Below are 13546 nucleotides of genomic sequence, written 5' to 3'. Positions count from 1 at the left end.
ATGGGGATTACTTCTTGTTAGGATTACATTTTTAAAATCAAACATAGCACAATGCAGCAGACATGGTTACAGTGCAATGCATAGTGACATTTTAGGACACAAAAACCACAACATTGCTCCATGATTTTTTTTAACTTTCAGTTTGTGTTCTTGTGGAGTGGATGTTTTGTGTCATAAAATGTTGCAGTTTTTCGACCTCCATTATTATTTTATTTCCTCCGTGTCCTGTCAGCTTCAGGACTCTGACTGACCGGTGACTTGTGGTTTGTGCCGGCGGGTCTGACTAATGTTGACAAGCAGAGGTGGCAAGTAACGAAGTACAAATACTTCGTTACTGTACTTAAGTAGATTTTTCAGGTATCTGTACTTTACTTGAGTATTTATTTTTCTGACGACTTTTTACTTTTACTCCCTACATTTATACGCAAAAATATGTACTTTCTACTCCTTACATTGTAAAAACAGGCTCGTTACTTTTTTTTTTGACACGACGTAAAAGCACCGGTAAAAGACGAACTAGAGAGGGAAAGAGGGAGAAGAAGAGGGAGAGGGGAGGGAGAGAGAGAAACTTTAACTGCCATAAATATTATTATTGTATGCTGTAATTTTATGTTTGCATAATATTTTATTTAAAGACTTTTATTTTATGCATATTTAATTTCTTTATAATACCTCAGCCTAAGAGGAAACTATTTATTTGTTTGTTTAATAACGGACTTGGTTTAATGTGGCACTTCAGTCCACGGAACTATTTTGTTGTAACACTCAAAGAAAGACGAAGAAGAAAAGCAGAAGTTTGGCCTCATGGTGGACTGAACTCATTCCCTCAGGGGTGCAGTCAGCGAGGTATTTAATTGTCTTACTGTGTTATGCGTCCGTATACAGTATGTGAAACATGTTAATTGTGTGTTATGTGTGTTCTTAGTTCGACGGTGGTGGTCGAATAAAAAGCATCTGTAAAAACCAAGAGCTGCGTGGTCCGTGCCTTCCTGACGGGAGTGATAGTCGAACTCGGGTCTGCTTCGATGGACCTGCTCGTGCCCAGCAAGGAGGCGCAGACGGCTCGTCACGATCGGAAGAGCAGATAAGCCGCTGTTTAAAGTTGAAGACGCACGTTCAACAGTTTTCCATGAACGTCCACAAGTCAGACACGGAAGTTTGTGCTATGAAAAGGGACATAAGATCTGGAAAACTACAAGGGACTGTGTTGCCTAATTAACAGTGGTCACAAGATTAACGAGCAATTGATGTCACTCACCCTTTGATGTTTGTGTGCGCTCGTCATTCAGTAAAGGGGCAATTCGTATATTTTGAAGAGTTTGAAATAAGTTTTATGTGCATTAAGCAAGCTGGAAAATAAGCTATTATCTGAAGTGATATTTTTTGTTTGAGGTTTAATATTTTCTATGCAAGTCCACTCAAGTTATGTCAAGAGGACATTATGCTTGCTTTCCTTAAGGGTTAATTTTGAAGCAAAGTAATCTAACAGTTTAGTTTATTAACCTGAGTGTCTTGAGAACATGTTTGATACTAAACTGCTTATGTCAGACAAGCTAATGACATATAGTTAATTTCTGAATAATTCATTTGTCAGAAGTAAAAACTGTCACTCTGAAGCAGCATTCAAATGGCAGAGCCAGAGCAGATAGATGAGCTTGATAGTGCACAACAAGTCCAGTCTGAAGAACCTCGTAGAAGTGAAAGAGCCCGCACATTAACAGAAAAAGGAAAGGAATTTCAAAAGGAAAAGACTAAAGGGCTACTCCTACGTTTCGACAGCATTTATGACCGCTGGAAAGCTCTTACCAAGGTTGCTAAAAAATCTGTAATAAAACAGGATCCCAGCAACATTCTAGAAGAACACATCAGCACTATTGAAAAGGAGTTGTCTGAGCTGGATATTGTTTATGATGAATATAGGAGGATTGACAGCCCAGATCATGAGATGCGCTGCAAGATGGATAAGTGTGTATCTGTCACAGGGATTGTGGTAAAGAACGCTCAATCTCAAATTCAAGGAACAGAGGAGGAGATTGTTTGGCCTGATGCTGGTTCTGTATTTGCATCCTCTGCTTCCAGTGTCTCACTAGCAGCTTCTAAATACTCTAAGGCTAATTCTATTCTCTCTAATGTATCCTCAGTCAAAAGACAAGAAGCTGCAGCAGAATATGCCGGCACACAAGCTGTATTGAAGATTATGGCTGAGCAAGAGCTTCACCGAGAGAAACTGCAAAGACTTGAGACCGAGGACAAGGTGATAGCTGCAGACCAGGAAGCAGCTGCAGTATCTCGTCGTCTACAAGCAGAAAAGGAAGAGACTGAACGCAAGATAGAAAGAGAGAGAAAAGAGGCTGCGCTTTTAAAGCAACAGCAAGAAGAAAGTGCAGCAAGAAAAAGGTCAGTAAAAGACTTACAAAGAGAACTTGAGCGTTTGGAGGAACTGAAAAGACTGAATTCAGCCAGAGCAAAGCTTCAAGTTTATGATGGTGAGTTTCCACAGAACACAGAATTGTCTACTACAGCCATGCAAGCAACCAAACAGATAAACCCTGTGTATCAAAAAACACAGACGTTTGAACCTCCAAGACATGTTGTTCAAGATGATTCAGGAGAGCTTGTCAAAGTTTTGGCTGAAGCTATATCAGCAAATAGGCTACCTATTCCAGAGCCTACCATCTTTTGTGGTGATCCACTCAAGTTTAACCACTGGAAGTCATCTTTTCATACACTGATTGAGAACAAAAACATTCCAGCAACAGAAAAAATCTTTTTCCTTCAGAAATATGTAGGAGGAGCCGCTAAAGAGGCTTTAGAAGGATATTTTCTGACTGATTCGGAGGATTCATATTACGCAGCATGGGACTTGCTTAATGAACGATATGGTGAGCCCTTTGTAATTGCCAAAGCCTTCCGAGACAAACTACATGCTTGGCCAAAAATAGGTTCAAGAGAGAGTGCTGACCTGAGAAAGTTTGTGGACTTTTTACGTAGCTGTAAATCTGCCATGGCTTATAATGAGAGTCTAAATGTTCTTAATGATGGAATTGAGAATCAGAAACTCACTGCTAAGCTACCTGACTGGCTAAGTACCAGATGGAACCGGAAAGCCACTCAGTATCAGCTGGAACACAGAAGATTCCCAAGCTTTGATTATTTTGTGACTTTCTTAAACATGGAAGCTAGTATTGCATGTAACCCTATAACCTCTTACCATGCTTTACAGCAAAGTGAATCTGACAGACCAAAGGTTAAGAACCAAACCACAGGGGTTTTCAAGAATAGAACTGTAGGTGCAAAGATCCTCACAACTAACACTAGTGAGAGGAGCATAGTCACATGTGTGTTTTGTCAGAAAGTAGGACACAGCTTATACAAATGTAGAAGATTCATTGAAAAACCAGTTGCTGACAGAGTAAAGTTTATTCAAGTCGAGAAACTGTGCTTTGGTTGCTTAAGTCCTGGTCATCAATCCAAAGGCTGCAATAAGCGAATGGTGTGTGACACCTGTTCAAAACGTCACCCCACATGTCTTCATGAAGATCGCCTAAAACAAGAAACAAAGAGAGAGCATTTTGAAGACATAAGTAACACTAAGGAAAGAAAACCACAGTTAACACAATCACAAAGTGTAACTAAAGAAATCACATCAAACAGAGTTGTACAAGACAGTAATAACACCCAGACTTCAACAATTATGCCTGTTTATGTATCCACACCAAGTGATTCAAGCAAGGAAGTTCTTGTCTATGCTCTGCTCGATTCGCAGAGTGACTCGTCCTTCATTCTTGAGGACGTAGCAGACGTTTTAGATATGGATACAGAGCAAGTGAAACTAAGACTCTCTACTATGACATCAAAGAAAACTGTTGTAACCTGTAAAAGACTGAAAGACCTACAGATAAGAGGAGTATTCTCACCTAAGAAAATCACAGTGCCAAAAACGTACACTCGTGAATTCATTCCTGCTAATCGCACACACATTCCAACGCCAGAAACTGCCAAGGCATGGCCTCATCTGAAGCATTTAGCAGAGCACATCGCTCCACAAATGGAATGTGAGATTGGTTTACTTATCGGTTACAACTGCCCACAAGCTCTAATGCCCAGAGAAGTTGTAATTGGGGAAGAGAACCAACCCTTTGCTCAGAAAACTGATTTAGGTTGGAGCATAGTGAGTTATGGTGAACCAAATGAGAACGAAGGTGATGCAATTGGTGTAAGTCACCGCATCATTGTAAGGCAGGTAACACCAGTACACAAGCCAACAGTTAAACTCAAGAGTGAAGTTCACTATGTCTGTAACACTCACATCAAAGAAGTGGTTACTCCAGATGATGTAATCAAAGTGCTGGAATCAGACTTCAGTGAACGAGTTGGAGGAGAAGCAGCTATCTCTCAGGAAGATCTTCAGTTCTTGAACAAGCTGAAATGTGGAATCAAACACAAACAAGATGGTCATTATGAAATGCCCTTACCCTTTAAACAAGACAAGCCAGACTTACCCAACAACATGTCATGTGCTGTCCAGCGTTTAAAGTGTCTGGAACGAAAGCTCTAGAGAGACAAGCAATACTGCACAGATTACATTAACTTCATGCAAGACATCATCACACGTGGTGATGCAGAGAAGGTCTCAGAAGAGGAACTCAACAATCACCCAGCCTGGTATATCCCCCACCACGGGGTATATCACCCTCAAAAGCCTGGGAAAATACGTGTAGTCTTTGATTGCTCAGCGAGGTTCCAAGACACATCGTTAAATGATCACCTTCTTACTGGACCAGATCTCACAAACAGCCTGGTGGGTGTTCTTTGCAGATTCCGTAAAGGCCCTGTCGCTGTTATATGCGATGTGGAACGAATGTTTCATCAGTTCCATGTAAGGCCTGAGGATCAAGACTACTTGAGGTTCTTATGGTGGGAGAATGGTGATTTTGAGTCTCCGCCATCAATTTTTAGGATGAGAGTTCATCTCTTCGGCGCAGCCTCCTCACCTGGTTGTGCCAATTTTGGTCTCAAACACATAGCTGTCGAAGGTCAAGATCAGGTTAGCCAAGACACTGTGAAGTTTGTACAGCAGAATTTTTATGTAGATGATGGGCTTGTTAGTGTAATGTCTGACTCTGAAGCAATTCAGCTTGTCGAAGAAGCCAGAAAGCTCTGTAGTGTAGGCAAGTTGAGGCTACACAAGTTCATCTCCAACAGCAACAAAGTATTGAAAGCAATACCCAAGGAAGAGTGTGCACAAAGTGTGAAAGACCTGGATATGGCTTTGGGAGAGCCACTGATGGAACGTGCACTCGGCGTTCAGTGGTGCGTCTTCTCTGATGACTTTCAGTTCAGAGTTACTGTCAAGGAACGCCCACTAACCAGAAGAGGAGTGTTATCCACTGTAGCCTCTATCTATGACCCACTGGGGTTTGTCGCACCATTCATCCTCCGGGGAAAACTGCTTTTACAACAGATGTGTCGTGACAAACTTGGCTGGGACGAGCCACTCCCTGAAGAGCTCAAAACACAGTGGGAGTTATGGCTACAAGATCTTCAGAACTTATCTAATGTAAAGATTAAGAGATGCTATATTCCAGAAAAGTTCACAGATGTTAAGAAATACGAACTACATCACTTTTCAGACGCCAGCGTCACTGGTTATGGTGAGTGTAGTTATCTCAGAGCAATCAGTGCTAGTGGAGAGGTACATTGCTCGTTAGTGATGGGAAAAGCACGTGTTTCGCCGAGCAAGGTAACTACAATACCTCGCCTTGAGCTGTCTGCAGCAGTGGTAGCAGCAAGAACTAGTGTCATGCTCAGAAAAGAACTTGAAATAGATGGTCTGCAAGAATATTTTTGGACAGACTCTAAGGTCGTTCTTGGATATATAAACAATGATGCCAAACGGTTTCATGTGTTTGTAGCAAACAGAATCCAAAGAATTAAGTCCACAACAGATCCTAACCAGTGGCAGCATGTGAAATCTGAAGATAACCCTGCAGATCACGCTTCCAGGGGCCTGATGGCACATCAGCTCATCAGTTCAAACTGGTTCACTGGCCCAGATTTTTTATGGGAACAGGACCTACCTGCAGGAAACATCAAGGTGGGAGAAGTCAGTGATGATGATCCAGAACTACGGAAAGCTCAGGTTCTTAACACCAAAGCAAAGGAAGAGAGGACTTTGCTCGATCGCCTGTCTAAGTTTTCTGACTGGAAAAGAGCTGTCAAAGCCATTGCTTTTCTTAAGCGCCATGTAAAGCAAAGAAAGGATTTTAAACCTAAAACAAGTGAAACCACAAGTGTGGAGGAAAGACAAGAAGCAGAGCTTTTCATCATCAAACTGGTTCAAGAGGAAGCATTCAGCTGTGAGATCAAGATGTTAAAGCAATGCAAAGAAATGAAACATAAAGATAAAACAAACAAGCTACACAAGCTAAATCCTTTCATCGATAAATGTGATGTGCTCAGGGTTGGAGGACGTTTGACAAGATCTAGTCTTCACCCTCATGTTAAACATCCTGTCATTCTGCCCAAGACAAGTCATGTGTCTTCTTTAATCATCAAGTATTACCACCAGAAGGTGCATCATCAAGGAAGAGGCATAACTGTAAATGAAATAAGGGCCAATGGAATATGGATCATAGGTTGCAGCAGTGCAGTTGCCTCACACATCTACAAGTGCATGATGTGCAGAAAGTACAGAAGAAGTACACAGGATCCAAAGATGGCAGACTTGCCAGAGGACAGGATGGAAAGTACGCCTCCGTTTACATATTGTGGCATAGATTGCTTCGGACCATTCTATGTGAAGGAAGCAAGAAAGGAACTTAAGAAGTATGGTCTTCTTTTTACATGTATGTGTTCAAGAGCCGTACATATAGAAATGTTAGATGATCTCACCACAGATGCTTTCATAAATGCATTGCGCACATTCATTGCAATCCGTGGGAATGTGAGACAGCTGAGATGTGATCAAGGTACCAACTTTGTCGGTGCAAAAAGAGAGTTCATGAATGCAATGAAGGATTTGGACCATGAACAAATGAAAAAATTTGGATGTGAGTTCAAAATGAATACCCCATCATCGAGCCATATGGGAGGTGTGTGGGAAAGACAAATAAAAACAATCAGAAGTGTTCTCACTGCAATCCTGGATCAGTCTGCTAAAAGACTTGACACTGCTTCACTTCGAACGTTTCTGTATGAGGTGATGGCTATTATAAACAGTAGACCTCTGACAATCGAACACTTAAATGATCCCACAAGTTTGGAACCTTTGACTCCTAACCACATTCTCATGATGAAGTCCAGTATAATATCACCCCCTCCTGGTCAGTTTGTGAAGCAGGACCTGTATTTGCGCAAGAGGTGGCGACAGGTTCAGTTTCTGTCAAATGACTTCTGGGCTAGGTGGAAGAAGGAATATCTCCTTAATCTTCAACAGAGACAAATCTGGCAAACAGATAGGAGAGATACAAAAGTTAACGACATAGTTATCATTTGTGAGGACAGTTCTCCACGAAATCAGTGGAAATTGGCAAGAGTGACAGAAGTGTATCCCAGTGCTGATGAAAGGGTCAGAAAAGTGAAACTCTTAGTTAGTGACTCAACCTTAGACAAACAAGGGAAACGTACTACTAAGCCAGTGTATCTTGATCGGCCTGTGCAAAAGGTTGTGGTACTGCTTGAAGCAGAATAAGTGCAATAGTTCACTTCATTAATGTGAAGTTCAGTATGTAAGGTTGAAACAAAGATGTAAATGAAAGTGTGAATTGAAATCACAACAACTGTGATTTGGTGGGAGTTTAACTGCCATAAATATTATTATTGTATGCTGTAATTTTATGTTTGCATAATATTTTATTTAAAGACTTTTATTTTATGCATATTTAATTTCTTTATAATACCTCAGCCTAAGAGGAAACTATTTATTTGTTTGTTTAATAACGGACTTGGTTTAATGTGGCACTTCAGTCCACGGAACTATTTTGTTGTAACACTCAAAGAAAGACGAAGAAGAAAAGCAGAAGTTTGGCCTCATGGTGGACTGAACTCATTCCCTCAGGGGTGCAGCCAGCGAGGTATTTAATTGTCTTACTGTGTTATGCGTCCGTATACAGTATGTGAAACATGTTAATTGTGTGTTATGTGTGTTCTTAGTTCGACGGTGGTGGTCGAATAAAAAGCATCTGTAAAAACCAAGAGCTGCGTGGTCCGTGCCTTCCTGACGGGAGTGATAGAAACGAGTTACCAACTTGTACTGTAGCAGCGACATGGAGGCAGCAGCATGGAGGAAGGAGGCGGTGGTGGTCGGACCATCCGACGGGGGGGTTGAACACTGTACAATCTGCGCAATATAGCGCATTTATCGTTTACGAGCGGCAAAGCGCAACCTGTCCATGCGCCCGTGTCTGTGTGTACGTGTATGTGTGGTGCGAGAGAGACGGCAGGTGGACTGACTGGCAGAGATGAGAGGTGCTGAAACGCTGTTTAAAAATTCTTATTGTTATTATTTAGTGAGAGTCTGTGGCGGCCCAAACGTTGGGAAACACTGCCTCTGGTCAGTTCAATCTTGATAATTCTGTCTGAACTTTTTTTGTTTAACAAAATTATCAAATGATGTAGGTTTCATTAACGGCCTGTACTTTCTTACTTTTACTTAAAGCAGAAGTAAGCGATATTTTTGTGTTAATATAAGTCTTAAATAGTTGTATCTTCCGACAGCAATCACTTACATAGAGTGTTTGGACTGAAACACGGGTCTGTCAGTCACTCTGCTCTGCTCTGAGCCGAGGAGAAAACTTTTCTCGTATCCTACAAGTTTTATCCAATGAGGAGAGAGAACGGCATAAAGGGGCAGTCCTCTCTGTGTGTGCAGCCAAGGGATGCACCTGAATGTGGTGACGTAGGGACGAGGACCAATAGATCCATGACGAGGGCGGGGGCTGCTAACTCCATCTGCTGACAAGACGTTATGGTGCGTTCAAGGCAACTCGTAACTCGTGTTTTTCCGACCTGTGAAGTCGTACCAGTTCGATCTGGTACGAGTTCACGGGTCAGAAGTTGAGTGGCCGTTATAGTGACTTTCACAGGTAAAACAGGTCGGAAAAACACGAGTGGGTTGTCTGGAACGCTACAAAGTCGTAAGTGTTGTTTCAAAAGCCTGCCTGGAACGCAGCATTAGCCAAAACGACCGGATCGCTTACTTCTGCTTTAAGTACAGAATATGAGTACTTTTGCCACCTCTGTGTACAATACAAATGCCTACGATTCACCATAGTGAAGTACATTAGGATACATTTTGTGTCCGGCAGGTAAACTTAGGCTATGTGAACAATAAGTCACCAGTCCTCATGCAACTTCACTGGCTCCCTGTTCATCAACGTATACATTACAAGCTCCTTCTGCTAACATTCAAAGCTCTCCATAACCAGGCCCCCCCATATCTCTCTAATTTGCTTCATCCTTATATCCCACCCCGTTCACTCCACTCCTCATCCGCCGCCCTGCTTTCCACCCCCTCTTTCTCACTTACCACACTTGGTGCTCGGGCTTTTAGCTGTTCTGCACCTAGACTCTGGAATTCACTCCCACTACACATACGCACTCTGGACTCCATCGACACCTTCAAATCCCACCTCAAGACACACCTTTTTAAATTATCCTACTCCCTATAACACTCTGTCCCCTAACCATTTTATCCACCTTATCTGTGTTTCTAGCCACACTGTATTTTCTTTGTATTCATGTATGTGCTATTGTATTTATACCTGTTTTTGTCTCATTTCTTACATGTATGTTACATATATGTAAGGTGACCTTGGGTTCTTGAAAGGCGCCAACAAATAAAATTTATTATTATTATTATTATTAATAACATTGATGAAATTGATTCAAGATGAATTATCGTGTGGTTATTTGCTTTGCAGTGAATCGTGCAATGGAAATACTTTTTACTTTTAATAATACTTTTGAGTAAATTTCAGAGCCTGTACTTTTTACTTTTACTTGAGTAGATATTTGGATCAGTACTTTTACTTAAGTCGTTTTTTACACAGGTACTTTTACTTCTACTCGAGTAAAGAATCTGGGTACTTTTGCCATCTCTGTTGACAAGGTGATGATACAATTGGGAGTATGTCCATTGTGTTTTATTTTGAAATTTACTGAGTTTGTGTTGTTTAACTGTAACTTAAGTTTTTCGAGTGATCTGACTGACGTGGACTGACGCATGCTGGCAGCATGGTATTCTAAATTTGCATGATTTGTACTGAAGTAATCTAAAAGTAAATAAAAGTAATCTGGTACATTACTTCAATTGTGTGATACTTCGAGTAAGCAGCCAAAATAAAGTGTTTCAGACAACTAAAGAGTTTTTGGAGCTGACAATTACTCATAACTCCTCTGTACAGTAGGTGTTGGTAAACAAAAAGCAGTAAAATATGCAGCATATGTCCCCTTGAAAGTAATTATCCAGGTCCAGGTCCAGGACTGAATTGTGGAGGTTCAGGTTTGGACCAGTGACAGTCATGTCATCAGCTGATAAGAAGTTCTGTCTCTACAGGAAGTGACCTCAACTGCAACAGTTCAGTTAGTTCAGCACTTTGAAGGTTCACAGCTTGGTAACAGGTCTCTTACTCTGTGTCTGATGATCCAGGTCCAGGTCCAGAACTGAGGTCTGGGGGTTCTCCTTTGGACCAGTCACTCTTCATGGACAGACAGATGGATCCTGGAGACTTTGATCTGTCCTCCTGTTCCTCCACATTAACACTCATCTTCAGGACTTCAGTCAGTCTGAGAGGGAAACCAGTAACACACACACACACACACACACACACACACACACAGAATCAAGACACACCCAAATCCACCGAGGACAAACTATAACCACTTCCTTGTTTGATCCAGTTGTTGACCTCCACCCCTCATAGTACTTTGACATTAAATCCATGTTCATCCAGTCACCGTGACCTTTGACCTTTGATGTTTGTTCTGAGTTTGAAGAAGTTGTGTGGAGGTGAATCTGAGACAATGTGCTGACGTATGTACGGACTACGTCTGACTCTTCTTCCCTCCACAGTCCACACAGACACACTGACTCTCACACTCTGACACAACAACAACAACAATAACAATAATAATAATAATAATAATAATAATGTTGTGTTGACACTCACTCGTCTCAGACTTCAGTTTCTCTCCTTCTGCTCCGTTCACTCTAAAATGGCGTCTGAACACCTTTACCTCCTCCCTCTGCTCTATAGTTACAATCATTTATTGTTCAGTTTAAAGTCCATAGTGACAGAGCCTCTCTCTGTCACCATGGACTTTAAACTGAACAATAAATTATAATGAGGAAGTGACTTTCTACAGTAGGGTGGCGCCACCTGCTGGGTAACTCCTGGTATTACACCTGTATGGACAGGTGAACTCTGACACCATGAATAAACAGTGAGCTGAGATCCAGCTGTGGTAGAAGAGCTGCTGAGAGATTTAAAGACACTCCACTACAAGTTACAGCTCAGTCTGTTCTCTGTCTTATTCATCACACATGTTGTCATCAACTAATTTGTGTCTTAGTGTTGTAACTTAAATTTATAATGGAATTGTACATTTTTGCAAAAAAAAAAAAAATTGCAACAGCAAAAACCTATAATGGAATTAGAACAGTGCAGAGAACACAATTACATAGAACATATCTACAAAATAAAATAAAATAAAATCCGTTAAAGATACAGTTTCTTTACCACTGTAACAAATGAAAACAACAGTACAGAAAGAACACAGGAAAATAAACCTAAACATCAAGAGGAAATGAAACTTTTTCTGTTTTCTACCTGTGACACTATGAAACATTTTTTTTCCAGCTTTATTTATAGGCTCTTTCATTTCAGCTTCAGATTCAGACAGAAATACTTTATTTATCCCCGGAGGAAAGTTTTTCTTTGTTACAAACCTCTGAATTGTAAGAGAAATCAACACAAAGTGAGATATACATAGATAAAAAAAAAAACAACAACAAAAAAAGATCAATTTAAAGACAAGACAGTCATAGATCTCAAAGTATCGTTATGTTCAAGAACACACACAGATGCAACAATAAATGAAAAAGACAATCACAAAAGAGCAAGACATGAAAACGATCAAATCTGTGATTTTGGGGCCCGTACTGCTGTTACTGTTGCTTAGATATGGTTCAAACACATGTTTTAACTGTTCTAATCAATCAGTAACTTTGATTATTGATCACGTGCTCAGTGCAGCTCTGCAGTAAACTCTGAATAAACTCAGTGTGAATCAGTAGAAACACTGTGTTTCCTGCAGCGTTGTGTGGATCAGACCTGTAGAAACGACGTCAAAACACAAACAGAAACAAGTTCACATCATAAACTCCTGTGTCTCTTCAGTCTGACACAATCTACCTGTGTGTGTGTGTGTGTGTGTGTGTGTGTGTGTGTGTGTGTGTGTGTGTGTGTGTGTGTGTGTGTGTGTGTGTGTGTCTCCAGGACTCGTGTGTGCGCCAGGCGACTCGCTGCGTCCGCACAGCGAAGCTCGTTTCTCTTCAGCTCCACTTCCTGAACCAGGGCTCGGACCTGCGTGTCATCAACCTGCGCCCGGCGGAGCTGCTGAGCACGGTGGCCGAGCTGCCGCGCTGATTCCAGGTGTTGGTGGTGGCGGAGGCGTACGGCTACAGCCCCGACTGGGCCCACATCCTGCACCGGCGCGTCATCCTGAAGGGAGACTTCCTGTACCTGGACGAGTTCAAACGCCACCGACCGCTGACCGCCGGCCTGTTGGAGGACGTCTTCAAGAAGTGAGACTCTCTCTCGGAGCAGGTTGCAGACGGCACAGCGGGTCCATGCCTATGTTCCCACAGCCCTATGTTCCCACAGCCCTATGTTCCCACAGCCCTATGTTCCCACAGCCCTATGTTCCCACAGCCCTATGTTCCCACAGTTCTAAGATTTTTCTCAAAATTAGGCCTTATGTTCCCTCTGGACTCTCTCTACCTATCTGGACTCCATCTCTCTGGCCTGTCTAGCCTCTACCTGGTCTTTTTACTAAACTTAACCAACTCTTTTCTTCATTGCCTAAACCCAACCAATGGTGGGACCAAAGGGCTGTGGGAACATAGGGCCTAATTTTCAGTGACAACAAAAGTTAGAAATGTGGGAACATAGGGCTGTGGGAACATAGGAATGACCCCGTCACAGCTGTGTCTCGGACGCCGGCTCCGCCTCCTCTCACCTGCAGTGTTGTGCAAGTTACTGAAAAATAGTAACTAGTTACAGTTACTAGTTACTATACCAAAAAGTAATGCGTTACTGAGAAAGTAACTTTTTCGTTACTTTAAAACGTTTATTTTTTATTTTTCCAATGCTCCCACTAGGTTGGTTGAATAGGCTTTATGCACAGCTACTTCCTCAATTTAGGTTCAGGTTCAGGTTCAGGTTACTTTATTGATACCCGAGGGTAAACTAGTTTTGCAGTCGAGAGTTAAACAAGCAACAGAAAACGAACAATCAAATCAGAAACAGGACATTTAAAGAGA

General features: G+C 41.7%; 3 protein-coding genes across 3 annotated transcripts in view; all 3 read right to left on the bottom strand.

The window, feature by feature from the left end:
- Nucleotides 1-10706, bottom strand: part of LOC146986587 (protein NLRC3-like) — a 52306-nt gene extending 41600 nt beyond the window's left edge. The window contains exon 1 of the mRNA XM_085780409.1: nt 10633-10706. Coding sequence (XP_085636535.1) covers nt 10633-10706 — 74 coding nt within the window. The remainder of the gene's footprint in view (nt 1-10632) is intronic.
- LOC146986586 (NACHT, LRR and PYD domains-containing protein 12-like) overlaps nt 1-11209 on the bottom strand; it is a 29164-nt gene extending 17955 nt beyond the window's left edge. The window contains exons 1-2 of the mRNA XM_085780408.1: nt 11172-11209; nt 10633-10788 (exon numbers count right to left, since the gene is read on the bottom strand). Coding sequence (XP_085636534.1) covers nt 10633-10769 — 137 coding nt within the window. The 5' untranslated portion in view covers nt 10770-10788; nt 11172-11209. The remainder of the gene's footprint in view (nt 1-10632; nt 10789-11171) is intronic.
- LOC146986584 (uncharacterized) overlaps nt 1-13546 on the bottom strand; it is a 387075-nt gene that overhangs the window by 351693 nt on the left and 21836 nt on the right. The window lies entirely within an intron of this gene.

This window comes from Trachurus japonicus, chromosome 6 (genome assembly GCF_045865225.1).
Source record: "Trachurus japonicus isolate A0001 chromosome 6, Traja_1.0".
Lineage (NCBI taxonomy): Eukaryota > Metazoa > Chordata > Actinopteri > Carangiformes > Carangidae > Trachurus > Trachurus japonicus.
The sequence above is the reverse complement of the archived record's forward strand: the minus strand, read 5'-3'. Positions and strand labels throughout refer to the sequence as shown.